The 27,945-nt window shown below is 43.9% G+C and overlaps 2 protein-coding genes across 2 annotated transcripts; one reads left to right on the top strand and one right to left on the bottom strand.

Moving 5' to 3' along the window:
• Window positions 1-1,474: 1,474 nt before the first annotated feature.
• On the bottom strand, window positions 1,475-13,794 carry dmrt1 (doublesex and mab-3 related transcription factor 1). Its single transcript, XM_037259373.1, has 5 exons — window positions 13,268-13,794; window positions 13,017-13,191; window positions 11,404-11,594; window positions 8,921-9,080; window positions 1,475-1,878 (listed from the first exon to the last, which is right to left on the bottom strand). Exons 1-5 carry the CDS (start codon window positions 13,484-13,486, stop codon window positions 1,745-1,747), a joined length of 879 nt encoding a protein of 292 aa, XP_037115268.1. The 5' UTR covers window positions 13,487-13,794; the 3' UTR covers window positions 1,475-1,744.
• Window positions 13,795-14,329: 535 nt separating this feature from the next.
• Window positions 14,330-27,633, top strand: LOC119127143 (probable phospholipid-transporting ATPase IM). Its single transcript, XM_037258893.1, has 28 exons — window positions 14,330-14,568; window positions 18,093-18,193; window positions 18,271-18,329; window positions 18,990-19,103; window positions 19,182-19,280; window positions 19,850-19,911; window positions 20,277-20,349; window positions 20,455-20,525; window positions 20,607-20,689; window positions 20,764-20,922; window positions 21,004-21,092; window positions 21,226-21,419; window positions 21,557-21,765; window positions 21,852-21,895; window positions 21,987-22,152; window positions 22,238-22,426; window positions 22,652-22,767; window positions 22,846-23,010; window positions 23,079-23,190; window positions 23,491-23,596; window positions 23,675-23,816; window positions 24,071-24,254; window positions 24,388-24,611; window positions 25,014-25,097; window positions 25,191-25,436; window positions 25,507-25,645; window positions 25,762-25,892; window positions 26,178-27,633. Exons 2-28 carry the CDS (start codon window positions 18,151-18,153, stop codon window positions 26,505-26,507), a joined length of 3,633 nt encoding a protein of 1,210 aa, XP_037114788.1. The 5' UTR covers window positions 14,330-14,568; window positions 18,093-18,150; the 3' UTR covers window positions 26,508-27,633.
• The last annotated feature ends 312 nt before the right edge of the window (window positions 27,634-27,945 follow it).

The raw sequence follows: 27,945 nt of genomic DNA, 5'->3' as shown, positions 1-27,945 counted from the left end.
TTGAAGCACATCACGGGATGGATGGCGGGCCAGCCAAGCAAGTGGGGCTATTAAGCTTTTAATTGGAAAATGGCCCAGCACCTCTTCAAGGTGACTAGACGGGTCTGGACAGACTGCGGGTCCGACTCAGGACTCGCTTGTGGACTTTACCTGTCATGTAAAGTGGCAACACTGGGAATAGGAAAAACTATATTGCGAGGAAAGGGGACTTTCAAGTAAATTAATGATCAAAATGTACGATGTGACAAAAATATTTCAGATTATAATTTTGAAAATGAGGAGTCTGAATTTGGATATTTTCCACGATTTCCAAAAATGTTTTAATCAATCATTAAAAATATAGATATGTTAAAATGGAAAAATATTACATTTATTTCACACCTAGTTTTAAATGTGAATGATGATTGAAAAATACGATTTTTTTTCCACTTCTGGATAACCATACTAGCAACATTGGAATTGGTACTTGAAACATTGGTGGTAAAGGTTTTGGGCTTTTGGGGACTCAATAAAATGGTTGTTGGGCACGAGTAGAAAATTGCTGTGATTAGGAGGCGCTGATTGTGGGGCGGGGCTTGTTGTCACCGGGCATTTGATTTAAGAGTCCCCGGGGGAGCAATTTGTCGGCACGTCTCAATCAAGTTTGAACACATTCAGATTGTGTCTGCAAATACAACACGCACGCAATTGTCAGACTAGGATGGCAAAAATATTGAATCCTCTTGATGCTCATTGAGCTGAGGTCTCATTAGATTTCGCAGGACCAAGTTTAGTTTGACTTTTGAAGGTGAAACTAACACTGCAGGCCAGCAGGGGGCGTCGTGTCGCGGTGAGGGGGGGGCAACGGCGACACACTGTGTTCTCCCCGTGATAAAATGGCCTCCCTTAACTAAAGTCGTAAAAGCGCCGGCCATAAAAGTCAATCTTGTGTAAAATCCAATTAAGTCATTATCTGACTGATTGTATCTTTAATTGAAAACAGAAGTGACAGTAAATTTGTGTGATATATCAGCCTCAATCGATACTAGCGCCGCCTCTGATTTATGGCGGCGTGGCGCTTATAGGTAACTCCACATTCTTCTCTCTAAAACCACTCGGGGATGAAATTAAGAGTAAGTGCGTTTCATAAAGAAAAAAAAAGAAGAACAAGACGGCAGTGTTATTGATTCCAGCAGATGGGGCACGACCCGCTGAGTGTTAGCGCAAAGAAAACACTCGGACTTTGTTTTCCGACACCCTCCATCATTTCAGCGCCGCAAACAGACTTGTAGCCACATAAACTCAAGAAAACACTTCACATGAAGAATCTCCTTGAGGCGCCGGAACATTTTTACCCTTGTAATATTAACACAACTGTAGAGGAAAGAGTTGAGGACGCTTTGGCTTTAGCCACTCAAGACTTGCTGCAGTTTGGCTGCCAATTTAGTTTTGGAGGAAGCATTTTTTGGTTGTTTTTTAAGAAAAACACTTGGGATGGGCGTTGGACGCAGTTTCATCAATGAATCTTTATTAGGGTAATGAAAAAAAATCATGTGAAATCAACAATTATAAGAAAAAAATTTAAGAAACACTTAACTAAATAAAATGTCATTTCTTGTTGATTAAAAAAATAATCAAACATGTATTATTCTATAACTTTAACTTTATGTTGTGACAAATCTGTTAGCTGTTGATTTGAATGATTAGTGAAGTAAGTTTGTTTGTTAAAAGCGTCGCTTGTCGTGCAAAAACCGAAGCTCGGCGTTCATTCGCCCATATCTTCGTCGATGACGAGGCGGCCGGTATTGTCGCTTCCGTCATCCTGCTCCGACTTGATGTCCGCGAAGTCGCAGAAGGCCATCGAGTCAGGGGCGCCGCCCTCGCCGCTGTCCATCATGGCTACACACGCAAAAAAGAGACAGACGAGATTAAAATATAAAAAGAGAACACTAAAACACCGTGTGAGAAGACAAAAAATACACTAAACATGAAAAGACGAATTCTAATCTGTGCGCATGCCTGAGGGGGGGGAGACAAAATGGCGACAAAAGACTTGTTCAATAAGCCCCTGTGCTGCGTTGGCACTCGTTCCTGAACGCAGCGCAACTAATCACTGCTTTTACAATGACAATACATTACACACGCACGCGCGCACACAAACACACAAACACACACATATACGCACAGCTCAGAATATGGTCGTCACAATTTACAGTATAACCGCAGTATGAATTCAGAACTGCCAGATGCAACCTACCCAACTCTATTTTTCTTACAGTCAACCCCAAAAATTTATCCTGCCCTTCCAACAAGGCCTCAACTAGAATTTGGGTTTCAAATTAGGGTTAGGCTATTAAAGTCGGCTTTCAAAGTAGGGTTTTTAAGGTTTCGATTTCAAACTAGGGTCTAAAAGTTGGGCTGGGGTTTCAAATTTGAGTTTCCAAGTAGGGGAAAGAATATCTACACGTTGAACATTAGTAGGAGGCGCTAGAGAGACATTTCTGTATTCATATATGACAAATTTAAAAGATCCAATTGTTCGCCAGGCTCGACTTGAAAAAGTTGACCAAAAAAAAGACTAAAAAAGTCATTTTTTAATATAAAGCGGTAAAGCCGTTAAAATTTCTATTTGAGTGTTACAATATTAAAGGCGTCTTTGCATTTACACATTTCCGATTGGCCGGCGGCGCTCCCTCCCTGCCGTCCTCCTCCCTGTTGTGTTGTGAGGTCATTTCTCTCCTCATTAACTTCCTGATTGGTTTGGGACGCCCACTTTTTTTTTTTGCCCATCTGCACTTTGTCACCACTTTCAAACGGGCACCTTCATCATTAAAAGGGATGTTTGTGTTGCGAGGTGCAGCCGCTGTGCTGTGCTTGTACGCCATTAAAGCTTCTGAGTGTGTGTGTGTGTGTGCGTGTGTGTGCGTGCGTGTGTGTAATTAAAGGTGCTGGGTGATGTTAATTGAGGACGCGGCCCACATGTTTGCCGTCTAATTCACTTTCCTGTCACATTTGTTTGCGAAATCCGAGTGCGACATGATTTTCATTATCAATTAGCCCCATGTAGCTGCTACTCAATTATTATTAATTAGTGACGGCCATTTGACCACGTTTGGGTAATTATTTAAAGGGGAAAACGACAAATTAATTGACTTTAAAAACAGTTAACCCTATATTTATATACCAGAAGGCCAAGATCGTGAAAATGGAATGTTAGTACGGGAAAACGACACGCATGGAAAAAAAAACACAAGGACATAAAAAGATGATAATGAAAAACAGCAGGAGCTAATGCTAATGAAACAACATGTGAATAAACCCTAACTGTTGGAATAATTCGATGGTCGGCCTGACCAAAGGCCTCATTATTTACAAGTTGGGAGTCCTTTGCTTCAACAAATCTCTCTGTCTAGTCCCAGAGAATTCCTTTACCTCCCTTCCTTTCTTATCTCACTAGTTCTCTGTTTAATTCATAAGAACTTCTCTCCCTTTAAGCCAACTCTGTAGTTTTATCTATAGATTGTTGTTGATTGAGATTGTAAGTGTTACAGACAAAACATATCTGTTGAAGTAGTTGCATATAAGTTATCCCATATTTACTCAATATTAGTATTGTGTGAAACGTAGCAAGAAAATTGCATTATTCCACAGGAAAATTATACTCAACACGCTTCGAGATATCTAATCAAGGACAAGTCAGCCAACCAGCTCCCAACCAGCTGAGGAGTAGAGAATTCTCCCCGCAAGTAAAACGAATACTGGTTGTCTTCCCCTCTTTGTTAAAGTGTGTAAAATAATGTCTGATGGTACTTAAACCTGACACTAACCCTTCAGCTTTCAGAGAAGAATGAAACCGTGCATGAAAATGCAACAATGTCAAGCAAGCATCACACGATTTTTGTGTAGCGAGCATCAACGAACCTATTTTGCTTCTTCTTTGGCTTACTGTGACTTTAGAGAAGTGGCAGTTGGTGTTGAAAATGCTCGTGCTGCTAGGAATAAGCAAAAGTGAACTTTTGCCTCGATGGCCGTCCCTCAGGGGCCAAACAATAGAAGGCGGGACAAAAGTGGGTGTCGGCAACCTCCTATCGTGCTGGCTAAAGAGAGTGTGGGAGTGCATCAAAGTGCAATGGTTGCCCGTCACGCTGAGCAACAAAAGCCCTCACGGGACAGCATCATCTCTCGCTGGCTGTCAAGATAGTCGGAGTCGCTCTGCCGGCATGCGCATTGCGTCGCGTTATGGGGGTGAGCATGAGATAATGCTCGAAGCAAACATACCGCCCACTTGTCGCCACCTCCAACAGCAAAATCCTCTCTCCTTTGTGTAACTCTTAAAATGTACATTTGAGAGAAGGAAGAGCGGGAGTGGATTTGAAATAGGGTTGAACAATTCATCAAATCGACATCACGATGTAATAAAATCCAAATCACAAAAGCTTTTGTCAATAGAAAAAAAAAAAGTGTTGTATTATATCTATTTGATAAGATAAGTTCAGTGCTTAAGAAGTAAAACATCTTGCGCAATACAGCTTTTTCCATGGGTGGCAATTAACCACTATGACGTTTCTACCTGGAGAAAGGAAGGAATGTTGGAAGAAAAACAGTACAGAGCTGGTAAGGAGATAAGGAAGGCACAAAGGCAGGTTGAAGTGACTCGAGCAAAGATGGAAAGTGCAACGGAGCGAAAGAAGGCAGAAAGGAAGCTCGGGAAAGACAAGCGTGTCGGAAAAAGGCGCCTTTTACGGGCTCAGTTCACAAAGGCTAAGGTTCAGGTTGTTGCAATTCCACTCCAACCCTGTAGGTGTCTCTCCTGCAAACCGTTCACTGTCAAAACAAATCAAGCAAACGTTTCCACCATCTGTTCACATGCTACATGCTAAAAACAGCGCTAACAAAACAATAATAGTACCAAACAGGACATAGTCAAAGCAGAAAAGTCTTCAGAACCTTTCAGAATATGTTTCAACATTGTCCAAAGTCAATGGAAAAAAGTCCAACACAAACTATCAAAGGAAATGAAGAGTCGCTGTAGTTCGGGGCCACGCTCACACTTAGCACGAGCCGTTAGCCCGCGCGGCAACAGCAATTCAATCTTCAGAATGAAAAGTAGCCTGTCACATGACAAGGTTAGCTTGGGATGAAATGGCTCTCATTAAAATGATACGAGCTCAAAATGTCCCTGGACACTTTTGTGCTTTTGTGTGTGAGTGTGTGTGTATTGTGTGTGTGTGTGTGTGTGTGTGTGTATGGTTCGTCGTCATCAGCCGGCTCAGCGCAACTTAATGACCTGGAAAACTCAGTCAAAGGGCAGCCAGGCAGACGGCCTTTAAACATGGCGGCTCACGCCACTTCGAATGATGTTCACACGGCGAACTTTCACCCCGACTTTTCGTCCATCCATTCCGTCGTGACTTTTTCTTCATGACTTTGAATCGAGAATGAAACAACGAGATAAAAAAAAAATCGCAAAGATGTGAAGCTTGAGAATCAAGCACTGAATCAATTCTCAAATCAGACGACCGCGATATTGATGAAAAGGAAAAATGAAAACAAGAAGGTGAAAACGGAAACAACACGAGAAGAAAACAAATTATGCGAAACATTTCAGACTGAACGAGCATCGAGGCTACCGACCGTAACATTGCCGAGTCTGGGTCCAGGGCGTGTGCGCATATGCAGCCATTACACTCCGACTGACAGAAGGCATCAGTGTCGGGGTCAGAGGCTAATTAAGCAGTGAGGACCCTCTGCCCCCGTATTGTTAACCAATCTGTCCCCGCTGCAAGACGACCGGAAGGGAGGGGAAGGGTGGGGGGGGGGTGTACGTCCGTCCACTTTGCACTATGTTCAATCTCCATTGGGGCTCCTGCGTGCCCCGTCACCTCACAAAATGGCCTGTCCGTCTTGTAAACCTGAAGGATACGCCTTAATGAGCTGAGGTGGCTGATCAATATTTGCCGGTTTGAGTTTTAAACAAAACATTCATTGAGGGCAAACAGACAGCGCAAGAAAAATGCCAAAGTAAAGGACACATGCAAGAGAGCGGAATAAATATGGAGGACCTCAATTGATATTTACTCAACGATAACTCCTCAAAATCATGTTCGGTCGCTCATTTTTAAAACAACACTTTAAGATGACCAATCATATCGATATATGGAAAAATATTACATTTACTGCTTGTGAATATTTTATGTACTGTTTGAATGTTCCGTGTGTTAAATTGAAATTGATCTATGCTAGTCACCTTTAGCCCATCAAGTGTTTTGCTATTGGTAGCATTAAGCTAGTGGACTTTAGTTGGATGAAATTATGTGGTCTGCTTCATCGTTTTGCTTTTACATTCTGGTTTAAATTTGTCTTTTTAGAAGCTATAGAGAATTTTGACCTATCCTATAATCTGGCGTTCACTGTAGTCAGTGGTTCAGCGTTTTGGTCACACTGCGGACCAATACTACATAAAGCGCACGGCAGCCATTAAATGCCTAACAGTGCCCGCAGGCTGCTGTTAATGATGCTGTCGTACAAGCCATTACAACACACAATTACACTTGTATTTAGCACTCAGAAGCACAGCATGGTGGCAAACACAACCCGAAGCTCCTTGAGGGTATGACTGGCCCCAGCGGGAACCGGAATATTCTCTCTGACTCTTATTCACAGCTCACAAAGCAAGCCTGGAGCCAATTTCACACAGAGATCCTGCCACATTTCACACAGAGATCCTGCAACCTTTTGACATGTCCACATGCGAGGGCCTAACAATAGCTTCAATCCAAATGCCATTGAGGCCAAAGTGCCGGTAACAGGCGCGGTGTACAGTGACGCCGGCTGAATCCATTGAAAATCATCTCAGAAAGATAGTTATGGATTTGTAGAGCTTGGCGGGTTGGCCCGGCTCTATCGATCAGCGTGTCTGTAATTTGCATTTAAATGCTATCGCTCCTGACACCCGTATAACCAATGCTCATATCGACGCGCCCGCGCAGACTTTAGTTTGAATCTTTGCTTTCAAACTGCGATTGATCCCAAAAAGTTGAGCTGGCTAACTTTACAAAGTCTCCACAAGGACGGGGGCAAGAAGGAACATGAAGCAAGCTTCCCGCCCCCACCCAACACCCTCTGCGGTGGATCTGTGTATGTGTGGACAAACATTCTGACTGTGTGTGTGTGTACGCGGAGGTGGTGGGGCGGAAGGGGGCGGAGGCTTGATGGACTGCGCTGTCACCTCCCCGCTCTGCGATTTACGGCGGCGGGGCTGCTGACGAGCGCGGCGCAGTAAACGGGCGGGCCGGGGGGGCGCGTATTTCACACGGAGCTGGCTTTTATGAAGAACACCGCCACGGCTCTCCCCGGCAGCGCCGCCCGGCCCGCCGTGACGGATGGAGAAAGACGCATGACAAGCTTCATCATTGTTTGTAAATCTTAACTGTTCCCGCTCACTAACTCCAGAAGGCAATTTTGCGGAGACAGCGGGGACTGCGGAGGGGGGGTGTTGGTGGGCGGGTATTCCGAGGGAGGCGGGGGAAAGGACAGCATCGGTGCTCCTGAAGGTTATTTGGATCTCTGTATTTGGCCAAGTGATTAGCCCTCGCCTCGGAAGCCTCGATAAATCTGCCGCGGCGCTGTTTGGCAGGTGCAAGGTGCCTCCCGCTAGTTCCTGGTTCTAGCTGGTCCACATTTGGACCGCTTTGATGGGTCACCAAAATAGCAGCACACTTCTATTCAAGCAGTTTCCCATTCAGGTCATGCACATTGGAGTGACGACAACACACATAGATTCTTCAAGAATGAAGTTGATAAAAAAAAAAATCTGCCATTTGTCCTCTTGTGCCTTTTACACAGAATCCAGTGAAGCAGGATATCACACCACTGTGTACACTTTCACACGGCGTTCAACGTAATAGGGAAAGGGTGGACATGGGGAGTTTCCTGACTGGGAATTCCGGGCTACACAGAACAAAATGGCGGGATTGGATTTCGCCTCAATTCAAAGAACACCTCTGACGTATTCCACAGAGGAGGCTTTTTAAAAACAAAAGGCTAATGATGTGAAAATTTATCAATGTTGCTGATACGACAGCAGCAGACTTATTAAACTGCTGAATGACACATGGGTTGGATAAGATTAGCAAATCCTCTTGGCCCCGATTCAAGGCCGCACAGTCCGGGACTTGCTCGCAGAAAGCTCAGGCGAGCGTAAGGAATGTTGTACGGGCACGTCGGCGCGGCCAAGACCGGTTCCCTTTTGTTAACGTGCTGGATGCGGACCAACCGTCTGATAAGGTGCGGGATCCGTGCGCACGAGATGGAACTAGAAAATGGCCGCTTGGAACCAAAACGCTGCTCATAATAGACACGCCTACTAAATTTCATGCTGATGGATATTATTAGTTAGCGCAGGTGTACCCAATGTTGTGGCAGCCATTTCCTGTTAGGTGAGAGGAAGAAAACGGTGGGAACAACTCGGGTGGCTGCTACCAAATGTGGGACCACCCGCGGGGAAGGCGGTAGTGGTCCTGTAATGGAGCGTAAAGCCTTGGGCAACGAGGGGATGAGGCGGGGGACCCTCACAGGAAACAGACAGGTGAAAGTCCAAAACAAATACAAAAGATATACGGGGGTCTTAAAGCCCTGCTGGTGCTTCGCTCGGTGAAATGAATGAAAAGTTTGGCGGCAGTATCGGAACTGTAACAATTTGCATTGATAGTCAACTTTCATAGCTCGAGACAAATCGGAGTTTTTTAAGACTTCTCCTCCAGGAAATGTGATGTCATGGGGGCTCAGATTTGAATGACAAATTTTGAGAAGAATAAAAAATGTATTTTTATATGTGTGACACATCTTATGTGAAGTTACAGTGTACCTCACAGTAATGTTTTTTAAAAACACATCAGGGCCACTTCCACAAAAGTGTGTGCGCGTGTCATAGGTCACTCACCGGCGGGGATGGCCTCGGAGTAGTTGATATCTTCCAGGTTGTAGTAGGAAGTGCCCAACCCCTGCTGCAGGTAAGAGGCCGCAGAGTAGTGAGGTTGCATGAGGTGGTACTGCGGGGACACGTTCCAGCCCGACATGTGGCCGTCGTCGCCATGGGGCACCTGTCCAGTAAAAAAAAAAAAAAAAAACTCGTCAGAGAGTCTTCGGCAGCGCGCGGCAAACTTTTGCAACGAGGCGTCGACTCGCCGGCGTAGGCCGCTTTTTCAATTTCACTTTTTATGGAATGTGATTCCTGTCAGCGCCAATAGCAATACGTCAGCCGCCTTGTCCACACCATCAGCTCGCTGACAGCTTTATAAACTGTTATTTAAGCGACACTCAGCTCTTGTATTAGGCTCTGAAAAATACAACATAGATTGGATGGGGGGATTGCAGGGGTCGCTTGTCTTGGAGGGACAGCAAACCAAGATGGTCCCCATATTCATATTATTACTTTGTATTTGCATTCTGAAGTCAATCAGAAGTTTGTCCGCTTTGATACGAACTCAAAATATCAACAAATTTGACACCTTTGACTCCAATCTTAACTACTTTAGTAAATTAGATGCAATATGTTTTCCAAATAGAAATTCTCAGCACAAATCCAGGGAAGATTGGCTGCTGTGTGTGTATGTGTGTTAGTTTTGGGGGCTTGCACCTCCCTGAGAGGTCTTGACTTTGTTATCAGGCCCCATCTCGCGTCTGCACCCTTATTTGATTTCCCATCAGCCACCTGCATGGCAGCCAAGCACCAGTGAGTGTGCAGCACAGCACAGTTTTTTAGATGCCTCGCACGATAAACAATCAAATGTTTCTGCAAAGAAATGTGCTCCTTTTGAAATCAGGACATTGTCACAAATGTTGCCAGGTTGTAAGATTATAAAACGGACAATCAGGACTGCAGAAAAGATCATTGGAATCAACCTCCCTTCTATCCAAGACTTGTACCTGTCCAGGACCAGGAAACGTGCAAGGAACATCTCTACAGACCCTTCTCACCCAGGTTGCAGTCTGTTTGAACTACTCCCCTCCGGACGGCGTTATAGAGCTCGGTACGCCAAAACCAGCAGACACCGAGACAGCTTCTTCCCCCAGGCTGTTGCTCTGATGAACTCACACCACTCATAGAGTCTCAGAGGCATTACTGTGCAATAACATCCTGCTCTTCACACCTTTTGAATTTGTCTACACTGTTTTTGCCATTATTCACATGTCCTGAGTGTTGTTAGTCACCTATATGTTGAACAGAGGGTGTGTTTTACCGAAGTCAAATTCCTTGTTTGGCACGCTCAAACATGGCGAATAAAAACTCTTGAATCTTGAATCTTGAATCTTGAAAAGTTAAAAAGTAGCTTTTTAAAACTCCTCTTCATTAAACAGTTTTAAAGATTGTAGTTTTAAGGAAGTCAAATGGTGACTTCAAAGAAGTCAAAGACTTTGTTTGAAGTCATTTGAAAATTCCACACTTCACCTTTATTAAACATTTATCAATAACAGCAGCGGGTGCCGTATGACCGAGTGACAAACATGAAATATGAAAATATACTGTATACAAGTGTCGTGTGTCTGAGGCACCTTCGCTTTGACGCAAAAACAATCAAGCGACCGTCTGAATTTGAATAAGCTCGAGATGACAGCTTGGCTAAAAATACCATCAATCATTGAGCGGGATGGCTAAATTATGCTAAGGAGTGCTAACTGATTAGCATTAATGCGCCGGCTTTCAGCCTCTGCGCGCTGAGGCGAAGCCGTTTGTTCCCGCGCCGACAGACAATACCATTAACCTTTGCAATTCGGGCTGGGCCGCCTAGCGCGTGGTGACCCCGACGCGTCGTGTTGCTACTCAGGGTGGGGCTGACTAACATTTATCATGAAAACTAAAATGCCTCATTCCCGATTGCTCAATTCGGAGAGCTCATCGCGGTCGACACTGCGGAGATACTTTGGCGCTAAAGCAAGGCCGAGCGAGGTTTAATCAGGCCGACTGAGCATCTACGCAAGCAAGAAGCCTGTAATATTTTTTCTCCTTAAAATTGGTTTCAGAAATTGTTTCAATTGTTTTTTTTTGGTTTTGTTTTGTTTTTTTTGCATTGAATTACGACAAAACATTTGAGATTGTACGACGTGGTGAACTCAAATAAAATTGCATCACAACAAGCATCAGTTTGGTAATTCTTCAAACCTAATGACAAAGTAAACATAAAACAAACAAACAAAAAATACCCACGAGAATTGGTATTGGTATCGGCTGGTACATGATAAAATTCTCCGATACCGTAAAAAAAAAATCGTAATTGTAAATTTGTTTTAAAAAAAACTAATAATAAAATAAAGGTTAAAATTGAACAATATAACTAGTGTACCGCAATAGAACCGAGGTTCGCATATGATCTGTAAAGTCTGATAATCAAGGTTACAGAAAGGATTATTCCCATTGGTTGTCACCTGGTAAGATTGATAGTGGTTGTCGTAGCAGGGGGCCTGGTACATGTTCTGGTAGGAGGTCCCCAACTGCAGCTCAGCTTTAACGTGACCTCGTGCCCAGCTAGTCTCTGCCACCTGGCTGGAGCGACTCCTCGCACCTGACAAACACAACACACCCTCTGTCAGTCTTTGCTCCCAGGCGCCCCCTGCAGCTGGGAGCAGGAATAGACAGCAACCAGAGCTCGGCACTATGGGAACGATTTTTTTTTTCCTTAAAATAAAATTATAAATAATAAAAAGTTTAAAAATAAATGCTAAATAACTAATAGATATATAAAAATACAAAATAGCAAATAACGAAATTATAAGGTTCGATATTGATCATACAAAATATAATACTACGTATTATTATAATTCAATATACATTAGGAATCTAAATAAAGACTGAATAATAAAGCCTAAAACATTTCTACCACAAATTTACACTTGAGTCCCTTAAAAGGTGCTTGATAATTGACAAAACACTGATTTCTATATTATGATTACCAGCAGCCTAATAATACAAAAATAAATGCACAACAAGCACAAAACAAAAGATGCAGATCTCTCTCGCTGGCTGTCAGCATAGTAACAAAAAAAATAGCTGTAAATCTATGTCAACGGTTTACTAAATGTTAACTTAATGCTTCAATGTTTGGATGACATTATCAACCCATTTAATTGAGGACAACCTTCGACCCACCAAGACGCTTTCTCACTTTTTACCGTATTACTATCGTAATCAACGTAGTACTAATACATTTGCATTATGTATTCCGTTACTTGTGAATGTTTTATTATTATTCTATCTTAATTCTATAAAGTGACAAATTATCGAAGGTTTTTTTGTCTTGCCAAGAAACTACAGCCGTGTCTCCCTCGCCAAAGTCAACAGCGCCCTCTAAAGGCCACTTGTGCGCTCGCTGGTGGAGCAAGTGACTTTTCTCCCATTCTCATCACACTTTTGCCTTATCGCCAAGGCCGCATTGTTCTCTCATCCAACATATGACATTATTCATAAACGTCGGCACATCACTCAACATCGCGGAACCGCTGTGTGCTCCCCTCCTTTTTGTTCCCGCTCCTGTGGCGATAGCGGCGGCGGAAACGGCCTCGACCTGTCATGCGGTGCGCCTCCTAAAGTTAAGCTCTCAGATACCAGAGTGCACACTGTAGCAACAAGTGGATCGGTCTCACACCTTTTCATGGCACTTATTACATCACGAGATGTGTCGCAATAAGTAACGTACCTCGCTCGGCCAAGGACAAATACGGAGCCAAAAATGTAATACAGTGATGCACTGCTGATAACTGCTCAACTTTTCTTTGTTATAACATTGTGTCTATTTGCGCCAAACATTCTGCACACAGTCTTCTGATTCATTTTGTGGAACTGAATTTCGTCAGGTTTAATGTTGGTCTTTTTAAAAATAGGTCAGGAAAAATTGACAGCAACGTGATATAAAGTACGAGCAACTGAAACTCCCTCAGTTCATTTTGCATATCATGTCCCCTTTAAAATTAGCCGCATATCTTTGACACATCTGATATTGCCTGCGTAGTTCATAAATGTTTTATGATGATTGTTGCCTTACCTTTGGCAGACAGCAGAGAAGAAGAATCGCCGGCCAGTGTCAGGGGTCGTCCTTGGGCCGCCGACGGGCGGCGGGGCTCTTCTTTGCTTTTCACCACAAACTCCGGGCTGGCCTGCTTTACCAGTTTGCAGATGCCCAGCTCCTCGTCCTGAACCTGCGCTCTCCTCAAGGCAACCTGGAACAACAAATGACTTGCAGGTGAAGCTTCAGGCAATGTTACCAGGCGGATGGATGTGTGCGTGTACGTTTACCTGAGCCGCCATGATCCTCTGCCTCTCGGTTATGAGCTTACACTTTTTACATTGGCAATCTTTCCACTGGCAGAAGCGCTTGTGGCCCTTCAGGTGCGACAACAAGCCGTGATTCCTGCAGCGCGTACATTTTGGTTCTCGACGTCCGCGCCACTGCCCTAGTGACGGTGGCGACGAGGATGAAGGCTGCTTGGCGGGCGGAGGTGCCATCTTGCTCATGGTGCTCTCAAATGAAAAGTTACTGTGTGTGCTGGAGATAACGATGGGGGAGGATGAGAGGACATTGGTCCTCCTCCGTCCTACAGGAACTTTTGTTTTCCCAAGCAAGGGTGGAGTTATTCTTCACAAGTGGTAGGAAGTTATGTTGCGCTAAGCCCATTCAAACAAAAGTACTGAGAAGTACAGGATTGATTTGATATATGTGGAGATCTGCAAAGTATGGAAAATAAGGATCTAAATTTTTTTCCAGTGTTTTCATCTCAACAAAGGTGGAAAAGTAGCAACTCACACTCAAGTAGGAATACCAGTATTTGTGAAAATAATGTACTCTGGTAAAGTACTGATTTTGACTTTAGAAATAGTACAGAAAATAAAATAATCTCCAGTAAAAAAAAAACACATTTATTTGTATCAGTCATTTTAGAGTTTAATTATAAAGCTCCAAAATAACGTTTGACTCACAGATATAAAGGCCTTCTTTTTTCTTTAAAATCCTTTTTTTTTGTCAATTATTTTTTAGCAGTTTTAATCGTGCCCATTTTATTGCGACACGCTTATATTTTCAACACTTTAAAACATCAGAAATGAACTCAAATTTCACCCTTCAGTCAGTGGGGGCGGAGCTTATTTAACTGCGGGGTGGATGCAGTACTAGTTGTCACCAGCAAGTGGCGCACTCTCCATATGGTTGAGGTTGGTATTTGAACTTTGGTCAGTCGATAGTTTATCATTTTCAATTGTGAATAGAGTTAAAAACAAAAACCAGCATGAGATGCATGAGCATCATTTTGGGAATTGTTTAATTAAAAATATATAGAGAAGGCACTTTGGAAAATACGTAACACTAGCAAAGGTTTTGGTCCAGCGAACGTTGAGCCACGCCTCGAAGTGCGCCCCGCACTCAGCCAGCGCCGACTCGGCAATGGAGGGAGGCGACAAGAGAGGAAACAGAGGAGGGCTTAACGCGGAGAGAGTAGCAGTAAGGAAAATATTATTCAATCGTTTGTACCTACTCGGAGCGAGAGGGCATCTTTTACTTTCATCCCCAGTAACTGCACTCACTCGTCGGCTCGGGAGTCGAGGTAAGTTGCCCCCCCTGCCCCTCGTTCTCTTTGAGCGGGGTATTCTATGTATTTTTGGACTCTTGAACGTGAAGTGAGGGAAGAAGAAGTTGGCCTAGCTCAGCTTCTCTTTTCTTTAACGGCGAAAACTGTCACATTTCTATCCACGGCTTCAGGGGAAAGTGCTTGAGTGGGATTGTGACACGTGCAGTTACCTTGAGTTGACTTAATTCATCTGTGGTATAACATCATCTTTTCACGTGGCACATTAAAAATGACAAGGTCAAGTATGAAACTATAGTTTCAGAGGCCACTACACTTATGTCCAGTTGTAAACAAAAAACTCAACTAATTGCGCTTAACGTGGACATCATTTTTTCATCTTTTTTTAAATGGAACTTTTTGTTTTGGACGTGAAGTATTCAAACTCAAAGAAAATATAAAATCACGATATAGATGTCCCCTAACAGTAAAACTTAAAATCAAAATCTTGACAGTGTGCAGATTTTAAAAAAAGAAAATGTCTTCAAAAATTGGTCTGGTAGTTTCCATAATTCCATCCTCCTAATAGTCTGTCATTGACCTCAAAAGGTTTGTAAATGGGCCTTCATTTGATCTCCTATCAATGAATGAATGTTATTATTCATTCGTAGAGGTCAATTAAAAGGTCAGGGGTTTAATTGGGTAAGATGAGAGGAGCCCTGAAGTGTCAGGTGAATTATTCAGAGCTCGATTGTTCATGTCTCTTTGTGCAGCGTCCCTGAGTTTCCGGTCGACCATAGTCGTAAAGTATAAAAACACGTAATATGTTGGAGTCTCTTAATTTGTCTTAAATACCTAGAAAAACATGCACGTTAGGTTTACGGAATCTTCTGACCGTCTTTGATGTTTACGTTAGGTTTGTCAAAGACTCTAAATTAGCGGATGTTAGGTTAGTCTAAGACAATCGCTGATGTTTCCCTAAAAAAAAAAAAAGATTTTATCTGTTGAAGACTTATTTGTTTTAACTGCTTATAAAATCGCGCTCACGTTTGCTTACATTTGGTTCATTGATCACTCGAAATTCTCCTAACCATTTTCAAATATATCTGACTTTGATGTTACAAAAACAAAGATTGTCACTGATGCATACAAATCTCAGATTTCTTTCTATTAAAAAAAAAAAGATATCTTACTAAACATTTTGCTTTGTCACTGCCAACAGCCAGTTGTAAATTTCCTGTATTGAAATCTCTTCAACTGCTCGCTAATTGTTGACCCACAGCAGATTGAACTACTTTGAGTGTGTTTTCAAAACACAAGTTGAAGTGTCGGCCAATTTCCTTCCTTTTGTCTCTACATGTTTGGACTTCCCTGCTCGAAATAGTCCTCCAAATGTATACTGTATAACACAAATGCTAAAATTGGAACGATGCCGCGCACAGATGTCAAGGGCACGTTAGGTTGTCTAAGAAGTCCATACATTTTCTTTGATGCATACAAAACACATCTTTAGTTTGTGGAAAAGGCCAAACTGTAGCAGATAAATGCAAGATTGCGACATGTCCAAATTAGATTTCTGGTTGCCAGATGTGGGCGCAAAGCCTAAACCCGCCCGGACTGCTCTTGAGCAGGTGGAATCATTCTCAGACGCTGCGTTTGCTGACTTGCTGTTATTATTAGCTTGCGGCTTTGATAAAACAAGGAGCCTCTGATAAAGCCTTGCGTGAGAAAAGCCGGCCTGGGAAGATCCTTGAGCATTCCTCAAAAGCCAAAGCGGGAGTTGGTTTCATCAAAGGACGACAGTACGGCCTTTCCTGGAAGCATAAACTTTCTCCTTTCTTCTCTCCGAAAGAAGCCTCTTGCTATTAGACACGATGGAGGAAATTCAACTTCTCCCTTATCTGACCACTGTTAAATGGAAGAATACTACAGGCAGTTTCTCAGAATGAGTCGTCAAAGGAAAGGTGGTGCTCTGAGGTTAGGCTCACATCAACAATCTAGTCAAAACAGGAAATGTTTTCTTTTTCAAAACTTCTTTTTTTTTTTATTCCCATGACAAAGCCTAACCCCTCACAAAAAAAAAAATCACACCATCATTTTCAGCTTCAGTGTTGACTTTAAGACCAAGCTAACAAACTCACAAGCAAACTAACTCTGCTTTCCGTCACGTAAAATGTCTAAAATGCTACTCGAGTGAATAAAAACTCATAAAAGGCCAGGGAAAAAATAGGTGTGCTCTTCTGAATATTGCCTTTGATGATCTATTTTGATTTTAAAAGCTGAAAAGTCCCGAGACAGTACTGGCCTACACGTGCTTGTACACGCACAAGGTGGATCAAGTGAGCACTATTTTCTGACAATGGACGCAGTGTTCAGCGTCGAAAGTAGAGACGAATTCATCGGACAAGACAGCCATTCACGCCGCTCGACCTTTGAACCCTTCAGCCGGTTACAGGTGAATGTGACACTGGGATACTGTTGCCTTTGCACCAGCATCACCTCTCACATCCATCTCAATGATGCTGAGCAGCTTTTTGTTTCAGTCCGTTTGCTCATAAACCAAAAATTGTTCCGATGGATGAACCAACAAAAAACCATGAAACTATCAATTGAACTAAAACGACCTCACGAAACTTTGGACATGAAGGTGAGCTGAGTTTAAAAGTCTTCTTCCTGTCGGTCTTGCGTCACCGTGGAAAATAAACTGGGCGGTTAGTTTAGTGAGTGAACAGTGAGTGGCTGTCATGGGAATGTGGAGGGGAAATTCATGCGCTGTGTGTGTTCTGTTAAAGGACGCAAACGCACCATTTTCAAATGTGCGTGGAGTTCCCGTCCAAAGGCGCATTCCTGGACTAACACATGTGGCGGCTATTTATAGCGCCTGCGCTGACATCACCTTGGTGACCAAACGCTTGAAGGGCGGTCCAAACTGAATTAGCTTGTGATTTTTACAAGAATGATTTGACGCCTGACGTAACTTCAAAAAGGAAGACTGTTTTATTTTGAAGTCAGTTGGACACACCGGGAGGGCAGGATGAAAATGAATTCGCAATAAATTAGGCGGTGCCCATCTGTCTAGAATGACATGTTCATACTTAGCGACTAGCGAGTCAAGTCCCAGGTATGACCTCGCAAAATGGCCAAAAATACATCCGATATAGCCGAGCCCAATTTGCTGAAACTTAACGCAACGAGCTGAAAACTGCAAGAAGCAATGTGCAATGTTGACTTCCTCCTTTGCTCCTTGGCACTTTCCTAATTCCATTCCATGTGGGACGTGTTTACTCAGCATGGTCCCATGTGCTCGTCTTACACACACGCACACACACTCGGATAATTGCCTGGCGGTTATAAAATGCAAAAAAAAAAAGATCGTGTATCGCAGATGCTATCAAGTGAGAAAATGCCAAAGAACGCAATGCATTAATTAGTGCCGTTGTAAATATGCCTCAGAGTGATTGTGAGGTCAAGACTGTGGTGGTGACTTTCAGAGATTCAGTTCATTAGTAAACATCAACTGGAAGGGGCGGAAACTAAACTAAACCGTTGTCGCTTCTCCTCAGACAATATTTATGATGATGAAGATGGTGGTGGACAGATAGCAAAGAGAAGGAAGTCAAGATGTCGTTCTTTGACCTCAATTGCGCCAGGAAGAAAGAGCGAGGTAAGCTCGATGAACTGAACCGTTTTTTTATTTAATTGATTGAATTTAATTTCTTGATGGTTTTTCTTTTATGTCAGAGCTGGAGAGAAAACTCAGGGCCAACGACCGGGAATACAACCTCTCATTTAAATATGCCGTGAGTGTCAATCAGTTGTGTTCCAACACCTAGAGACGAGTATGTTTTGATTTGCCCCGCCCCCCGAAACCAAAGGACCATGACCCCATGGTTAGTGTCCAGCTGCTGATCCCTGCCACTGAGCGTCCACGCTAGTTTCAATATTTGGGCTATGATTCTACACACGCACACAAAACACCCAGGCGAAATCGCCCTCGCAGTAGAAATAAACAAAAATAATCACGTCTCCAAAAAGTCACACAGTGACAGGAATCATCTTGTATTTTTAATGGTAGTTAGCTTTGTGTTTTCTTGTTTCATTTCAGTCTGTTGTTAGACCACGTTTTTTTTTTTTAATCTGTTTTAGTTGGACAAAAATGGTTAATTTTAGCTTCGTTTTTTATTCGTTTTAAAATAAATACATTTAAAATGAACAATTCTCAAATGACTAATTGAACTCCCTTTCAAAATAAACACTTTTAAAATAAACCCTGAAAGCTCAAGTATGAATTTAATTGATAAAGACAAAAACAAAGGACGTTTTTGCTTTAACGTTGCTAGTAGTTTCAGTTTTTTTTTTTTCCTCAGCATTTGCATTTCCGAATGTTGTTAGCTATTTTGTTAGCTTCCATTAACGACGCTAACCCCGCGGTGTACTTTGCCCCCCCCCCCCCCCTACAGACGAACGCCATCAAGACATCCAAGTACAACTTCTTCACCTTCCTCCCTCTCAATCTCTTTGAGCAGTTCCAGAGGATCGCTAATGCCTACTTTCTGTTCCTGCTGGTGCTCCAGGTGCTGTCCAATTCTTTTACATTGATTTTGACTGCGCAGGAACTTGAGCAGGGTTTCACTTTCTCTCTTGTCCGTCAGTTGATTCCTGAGATCTCGTCGCTGTCCTGGTTCACCACCGTAGTGCCTTTGGTGCTGGTGCTGTCCGTCACCGCTGCCAAGGATGCCACTGATGACATCGTAAGCGCCACGCCCACCTCTTGAGATACTATAGTTCAAAAACCTACAATAAAACAAAAATGACGCAAACCATAACAAGCATACAAGAGATAATAGAATCCAAAGAAATCATGGAACAATATATGCGCACATGAATAAAACATTCAAATATAAATATGTAGGTAAATCAAATTGATTACTATATTTGAAGTAAACATGTCAAATAGGTGTTTATTATATTTGAATCACGGTAAATGTGCGTGGGAGCGGACCGAATTCCCTTCAAGCGGCCAGTTGCGTCACCAGGATTTCACAAAAAAATGCTCGATTCCCCTTTTTTTGTGACGATCTTACGTCACGCAACCGCTTCCCTTTGTGAGATACACTCAGACCTTTGACTCTTAAAGGAATTCCAGGAGTACAGAGAGATCTCATCAAAGATACACTCATGACCTTTGACCTTTAAAGGAATTCCAGAAACAATGAAATGAGCTAAGATGATGTCATGGTAAACATAAGCTCAGGTAGACAGAGACTCAAGGACAAGCGGGTAAATAATCAAACTTTTTATTGTGCGTGTACGCTTCTAGAATCGCCACCGGAATGACAATCACGTCAACAACAGAAAAGTCCAAGTCCTCATCGATGAAAAGCAAGTATTGTAATTTATGTTGTTTTTACATGGATTTACAGGTCAACGGGATTTGGAAAAAAAAAACCAGCAATGTCATTCCTGTGGCTACTCTGGGGTGGGGGGGCGGGGGGCTTGAGTGTTTTGAGTGGGTTGCGCTGCTTACTCATCACAGAAGGTGAAGGAGTTTGTCCGATGTTGAAATGAGCTCAAGCAAAGTCGCTCAGCCCCGCAACCTAGTTACAGCAGGAAGCACTTCGGAAACTTCCTGTCGGCAATGCAGCTACCGCAACCCAACGCCCATATTTGGGTTGGGTTGATTTCCTGAAATACAAAATTGTTTTGTTTTAACATCCTGTTTCTAATCCCCTTCCCCCGCCCGCCAGACTGCGCAGCGAGAAGTGGATGGACGTTCATGTGGGAGACATCATCAAGCTGGAAAACAACCAGTTTGTCACAGTGAGGCTTTGATTGACACATGTGCAAGGACGTCGAAAAGAATTGGAGTGCTGCTTTGAATTTGAGGGGCAAACTGCTTATAATGCCTTTACAACTGTCTCTTAGGCTGACCTCCTCCTGCTGTCCAGCAGTGAACCGCTCAACCTAGTCTACATCGAGACAGCAGAGCTAGACGGGTAAACCCTGCTTCTGGTCCTGGTACAGGCCGACAAACAGCCATTTTTGTTTTGGCCCAACATTTTTCCCCTTTCCCTAAGCGAGACCAACTTGAAAGTACGCCAGGCCCTGACGGTGACCGGGGACCTCGGTGATGATGTCAGCAAGCTGGCAGACTTCAATGGTAGGACACAAAAGAAAAAAAAAGTGAACATCGTTGGTATTTGTCTGAAACCTTTTTACGTTTGTGTCACAAAGGCGAAGTCCTCTGCGAGCCTCCCAACAATCGGCTGGACCGCTTCACGGGGACGCTGGCCTTTGCCGGGCAGAAGTACGCTCTGGACAACGAAAAGATCCTGTTGCGGGGTTGCACCCTGAGGAACACCGAGTGGTGCTTCGGACTGGTGCTCTTTGCAGGTGGCGTGACTCTTCTTCTCGGAAGGAACGTCATCATCTGTCACTCGAAGCCAGCTTTTATCTCCTTGTTTTTCATGCTAGGTCCAGAAACCAAACTGATGCAGAACTGCGGCAAAAGCACTTTCAAGAGGACCAGCGTGGACCGTCTGATGAACGTCCTCGTTCTGTTTGTGAGCACGTTTCTTTGATATGAAACAAGTTAAAGAAGCACTTAAAACGCGGGCCCGACCGATTAATCAGCAGTCCCTTCGGCGTCCTTGACACAATTTCCACCGCCCCCTCCCTCACTGTTCCTGCATGCAGATCTTTGGCTTCCTGGCGTTCATGTGTACCGTCCTTGCCATCGGGAACTACTGCTGGGAGCTGGGCGAGGGCTCCGCCTTCACCGTCTTCTTGCCCAGGCAGAACGGCCACGATGCCGCCTTCTCCTCCTTTCTCACCTTCTGGTCCTATGTCATCATCCTCAACACGGTGGTGCCCATTTCGCTTTACGTCAGGTGAGGACCAAGTGCTTAACTCTGATCGGGTTTCTCGGCCGACCGCAATTTTGGGAGCACCGACCATTTACGTTTTTTGAATGTAGCCTCTGAGTTGCACTGAGCCCAAGAAAATCTTTTTTTTTTTTTTTATCCAGTGTGGAGTTCATCCGCCTGGGCAACAGTTTCTACATCGACTGGGACCGGAAGATGTACCACTCTCGCAGCGACACCCCCGCCGTGGCGCGCACCACCACGCTAAATGAGGAGCTGGGTCAAATCAAGTACGTGTTCAGCGACAAGACGGGCACGCTGACGCAAAACATCATGACCTTCAACAAGTGCTCCATCAACGGGAAGACGTACGGTGAGCAAACTTGACTTTTTGGGAAAAAGATATGGTGGTAAACGGCGTGGCATTCACATTTGCGGTGCGCTGGTGTTCCTTCACAGGCGATGTCTTTGACTACATGGGCCAGAGACTTGAAATTAATGAGGTGAGATTTGAAAGGTCAAATGATTTATGTATCTTGATCTCTTTTTTATTTTTTTTATTTAATGCCACTCTCATGCTGTACGTGTGAGCAGCACACCGAGAAGGTGGATTTCTCCTTCAACCCGCTGGCGGACCCTCGCTTCACTTTCCACGATCACGCGCTGGTGGAGGCCGTCAAGCTGGAGATCCCCGAGGTCCACGCCTTCTTCCGACTGCTCGCGCTTTGCCACACCGTCATGGCGGAGGAAAAGAAAGAAGGTGAGCTCATTTTGCTAGGCAGGGTTATTTATTTCATTGACTGAATCCAAATAAAACAACAACAAACAAAACTTCCCACCTGCAGGGGAGCTCTCGTACCAGGCTCAGTCTCCTGACGAGGGCGCTCTGGTCACAGCCGCCAGGAACTTCGGCTTTGTCTTCCGTTCGCGGACGCCCGACAGCATCTCCATTGTGGAAATGGGAGAGCAGTGCACTTATAAACTCTTGGCCATCCTGGATTTCAACAATGTCCGCAAGAGGATGTCCGTCATCGGTAAACAAGCATTTCATTTTTGAAGTATGTCTGACGGCCCTGATGGGAGGCGTCATTGGGTAGCTAGTAAAAGTCACGAGTCATGTTATGTAAGCCGAAAGAAATGCAAAGGCCAGTATTCAGGAAGAAAATACATTAATGGTGCTTCATGGAAACTAAAATGGAGACAAATATTTGAAAACGATTTATATATTTATTCCCATGTCTCCCTCACCTTCAAACCAGTTCGCAGCCCCGAGGGTAAGCTGTCGCTGTACTGCAAAGGAGCCGACACCATCATCTGCGAGAGGCTGCACAGCTCCTGCACTAAACTGACGAACGTCACCACAGAGCACCTCAACGTAAGAGCACGTCCCGCGCTTTACGGGAAACCGCCCGTCCGCACGCACGCGATTGACGTTTGTGCCTTCCCTCTGCAGGAGTTTGCAGGCGAAGGCCTGCGGACCCTGGCGCTGGCCTACAAAGACCTGGACGAGGACTTTTTCCTCCAGTGGCAACAGCGCCACCACGAAGCCAGCACGGCGCTGGAAGGGCGCGAGGACAAACTGGAGCAGCTGTACGAGGAGATCGAGACCGACCTGCTGGTAGGCGGCCAGGGCAAGTTGCTCCAAGTTGAATCCGATGCGGTAAGCTGTCACGTATGCCCGTCCAGTTGCTAGGGGCGACGGCGATCGAAGACAAGCTGCAGGACGGAGTCGCGCAGACCATCGAGCAGCTGTCCAAAGCCGACATCAAAATCTGGGTTCTTACTGGCGACAAGCAAGGTATTCAAGTTTTAAATACATGTAATTGCTTTTCTTTCAGCTTTTTAATTTGAAAAAAAAACGTTTTGCCTTATTTTATTTCAAATTGATCTGCCTTGCTTAGTTGACGTTTTAGAGTTATAAGTTTTATATTGTTTCCAGAATTTCTTTAGTTGTGATATTCATTTATATTATTTTGTTTTTTAATTTATTTCTATTTGTGTCAGTTGATTTCATTTCATTCTTTATTCCTCAGTTGCGTACCACTTATCTGCATACTCGAGCAATATTTTTCACGCTATTAAAATATTCCTATTGCAGAAACAGCGGAAAACATCGGCTACTCGTGCAACCTGCTGCGCGAGGAGATGAACGACATCTTTGTCATTTCTGGCAACTCGCCGGAGGATGTGAGGCAGGAGCTCAGGTAGCTATTGCCGATTTTTTTTTTCTTACCATTTTTAATTGGGTTTTTTGCTTTAATTTATTCTTGCACATGTGCCAGGAATGCGCAGAAGTCCATGAAACCAGGTGCCACTGAGGATTGCACATTTTTGCCAGAGAGGACTCTGGGTAAAAGTGTGAAGGCCCTCGCGGATGAAGCGGTGAACGGCGAGTTTGGCCTTGTCATCAACGGACACAGTCTGGTACAGCCCATGAAACTTTTTTTTATTAGCATGTCTGTTAAATTAGCTCTTAACTCTTTTTTGTGGAATGTCAAGGTTGCTTTATATTTTTACTTAACACATCACAACCTGTAAAGAAAAGAAAATTGCATATAACCGTTCCGATTATCGGAGTTTTATGATGTCAAATATGGTAATCAACGTCAGCCAAAAAATTCCATATCGGTTGGGCCCGAGTCAAGAGTTACATTGGTGTTTGTTTTTTGTTGTGGCAGGCATACGCGTTGGAACGCAGCATGGAACTTGACTTCCTGCGCACGGCGTGCATGTGCAAAGCGGTGATCTGCTGCCGCGTCACGCCGCTGCAGAAGGCGCAGGTGGTGGAACTGGTCAAGACGTACAAACGCGCCATCACGCTGGCCATCGGCGACGGCGCCAATGACGTCAGCATGATCAAAGGTAAGCTGAATCTTCAAGTTTGATTTCAACTGGCTTGCCGTTTTTTAATTTGAATTTATGCTTTGGCCGTGATTATTTAAAAAAATGTTTGACCTCACACAACCTCAAACGTGTTGTCGGTGCTGCCCTCTAGTGGCGCACATCGGTGTGGGTATCTCGGGCCAGGAGGGCATGCAGGCGGTGCTGTCCAGTGACTACTCGTTTGCCCAGTTTCGCTTCCTGCAGCGCCTCCTGCTGGTGCACGGCCGCTGGTCCTACCTACGCATGTGCAAGTTTCTACGCTACTTCTTCTACAAAAACTTCACCTTTACCTTTGTCCACTTCTGGTACGCCTTCTTCTGCGGCTTTTCGGCGCAGGTGAGAATCGAGGGCAGCGGATTGGCTTTCACCGCCTAAGTGGAACATTATTGAAGCCATTCGAGCTTTTTATTTATTGATCCCCGGAACATGAATGCTTTCTTTGAAATTGTAAATAATCTCGTTATTTTTTAGTATCAGTTCACTTTTATTCTTCATTTTGATTTAGGATTTAATTAATTTCTCATATATTCCTGTAATTGTTTCAATTTAATGTATTTTATTTAGTCTTATTTTAATTTTCTGTATTCTTTAAATAACTTCATAAATTCATTTTATAACTGCTTCAAGTCTAAATGATCTTGTGTCTCCTTTATTGGAAATTTAATGTATGTTAGATTATTTCAATGTCTTATTTTCTCTTTTAGTAACATTTAAATTGATGTGACTTTTACCTTTCAGACAGTGTATGATGAATTGTTCATTACACTGTACAATCTGGTGTACACAGCGTTGCCTGTGCTAGGAATGAGCCTCTTTGATCAGGTAAAATTTAACCTCAAGTCGTCAAGCAAGCCCTGCAATTTCTTGGTATGCCAAGAAACGATTTAAAAATCGCCTTCCGCTCGTTGAATAAAGGACGTGAACGACGCGTGGAGCTTCCAGCACCCTCAGCTGTATGTGCCGGGCCAACTCAACCTGTACTTCAGCAAGACGGCCTTCTTCAAGTGTGCCTTGCACAGCTGCTACAGCTCCCTGGTGCTCTTCTTCATCCCGTACGGCGCCGTCAGTCAAGCGGCCCGCACCGACGGCCGGGATGTGGCCGACTACCAGTCCTTTGCTGTCCTCACGCAGACCTGCCTACTGTTCGCTGTCACCATTCAGGTATCAAGTCTTCAGCCTCCTTTTTTCAAGGCAACTACCCATCTTACGCTCTACGCCTGTGCGTGCCTAGCTGGGTTTGGAGATGTCCTACTGGACGGCAGTCAACACCGTCTTTGTCGTGGGCAGCCTGGTCATGTATTTCGTTGTCACCTTCACGATGTACAGCAACGGCCTGTTCCTCCTGCTGCCCTCAGCCTTCCCCTTCATAGGTATGCCCAAAATGGCTATACAGTGATCAATCATAAATAATTGTGTTTGAATCCTATTCCAACTTTGACAAGGCAAATCGCAAGCGATGTGAACGTGTGGCTTACGATGTGTGCAGGCACGGCGAGGAACTCCCTGAGCCAGCCCAACATCTGGCTGACCATTGTGCTCACCTCCATTTTGTGCACCCTTCCTGTCGTCACCTATCGCTTCCTACTGATCCTCCTCCGTCCCACCATCAATGACAAGGTAAAAATGGATACTTAAATGTGTTTTTTTTTAAACTGTGACGATCTGGTTGTGGGAAATATCGTCTATGATGACACAAAACAAAAATTCAAGATGCTTTAGTAGAAGATGACAAAAAAAGAAATGAATGTGAATACGAAAATGTGCCTTCATAAAAGAAGCAAATTTTGTCATCAAGGATTAGCGCTCGGCCGCAGTTGAATCGCCGAACCGTCATTCAGCTCGGTACGCCGCGCACCTTTTATCAGCAATGTTTTGGATTCACGCGTCCAACATTCTTCCTAGGTCATGTTCAAGGTCCGACAGGCCAAAGCATCACCTCCCCCACTTCCTCGCCGAGCCAGAATCCGCCGCACCAGCTCCCGCCGCTCCGGCTACGCCTTCTCGCACGCGCAGGGCTACGGCGACCTGGTAACGTCGGGTCGCTTCCTGCGGCGCCCCGCCCCGCCTCGCTCGTCGGGGTTCGCCCACACGGGCCGCGCCACTTCAGGCTTCAGCCCAATGGGCCGCTCGGCCGGGTATAGCCCCGCCGAGCGCGCGCAGTACGCCAAGGCCCAGGAGGTGGAGACGACCTCACTGCAAATGTACAGGACCATCAGTGACGCCGCTCTTTGACCACTGGTGAGCGCCTAAGACAAGACTCTTGTTTGTGAGGAAGGAAGCAGGAATATTCAAAGAGGACAAAGTGTCTTCATGTTTACAAACTTTTTTAGCCCTGGGAGTGCAAGTATGAATGGCAGGGTTAGGGGTAATTGGGTTCAGGACCATATGTTGCCTTAAAAACATTTTGTACTTTTCTAAATCTGTGTTTGAATGTACGCATAAGATCCTTGTGAAGAAGATTCACCAAAACTAAATGGAGGACTTTGCGGTCGTGTGATACCGCTGAAACATTGTACAACCCGTTGTCATAATAGCTCATATCTCATCCGCTGATTTATGGTTGGAATTTTGTATGGATTTTTTTTGGGGGGGGGGGGGGGGGTTGTTTGTTTTGGCATCATAAAAAAGGGAATTTTATTGGAGATAACTGGCACTATAGTACTAGAACTACCTGATGTGACCACTATCAGTCTACCATACGTGATGACAAAAAACATAATCTATAAAAATGAATATTGTGAAGGTCAAAAAAATTAATTTGATGAAAGTAGTAATACGCACGTTAGTTTAATGTCATTTGACTTGGTCAGTACTCCTTTTTCCATGCCATCATTGCACGTAAAGTTCTTTGTCACAAACTAGTTGACAGTCACTCAGCAGCGCCTCTCCTGGCTGCATCTAAGTACTCCATTTTGCCTCCAATTGTCACAGACATGATTAATCGACACAAGTCATTGTTTCAGCCCGTTCCTTCTTTCTTGTACTGGAAAATCAGCGTGAAGCAAACATAAAAACATGCATGTACTGAATGTAACCAATTCCTCATTTCATGTAGCGTACAATCGAGTATGCAATAATCACAAAATACTGCTTTTATACCACTTTGTATTTATCTGTGCCTTCATTTAGCATGACAATGTTTGATCATTTTATATGTGCATTTCTGTGGACTTTTTAAAACTATGTTTTGTATCTTTTTTTATACTAAGCGTCACTGCGATATCGCGGTAATACATGAATAAGAATAAAAGGTGTTATTTTTGTCGTCTTCATAAAGTGAAATGAGATTTATGAAGCGCAGGTGGTGCTACAAGCCTTTCAAAACACCTAATAATTTAAATAAAATTAAAGCAGCAAATGTAGTACTTAGAATGTTCACGCAGTCATAATATAAAATGTAAAATTATGACAACATATACAAAAAATAGTAGTGTACACGTTTGAGCTGTATCTAGGGTACCTAATGAAGTGTCCAGTGGGAGAATTGTCTTCCTGTTGTCTGTCTGAAAACTGACCGATGCTGCCTTCGTGTCACACAAAAAGTCGTTAATTTGCCACTTTACCATTGAAACGATCATTTTGGTGCTGACAGATAGAACGTGAAGAACGTGTCTATGGGTACATAGAGTAGCACAGATAAATAGCATTATTCTACTAGTAATACGTAAAT

This window comes from Syngnathus acus, chromosome 9 (genome assembly GCF_901709675.1).
Source record: "Syngnathus acus chromosome 9, fSynAcu1.2, whole genome shotgun sequence".
Lineage (NCBI taxonomy): Eukaryota > Metazoa > Chordata > Actinopteri > Syngnathiformes > Syngnathidae > Syngnathus > Syngnathus acus.
The sequence above is the reverse complement of the archived record's forward strand: the minus strand, read 5'-3'. Positions and strand labels throughout refer to the sequence as shown.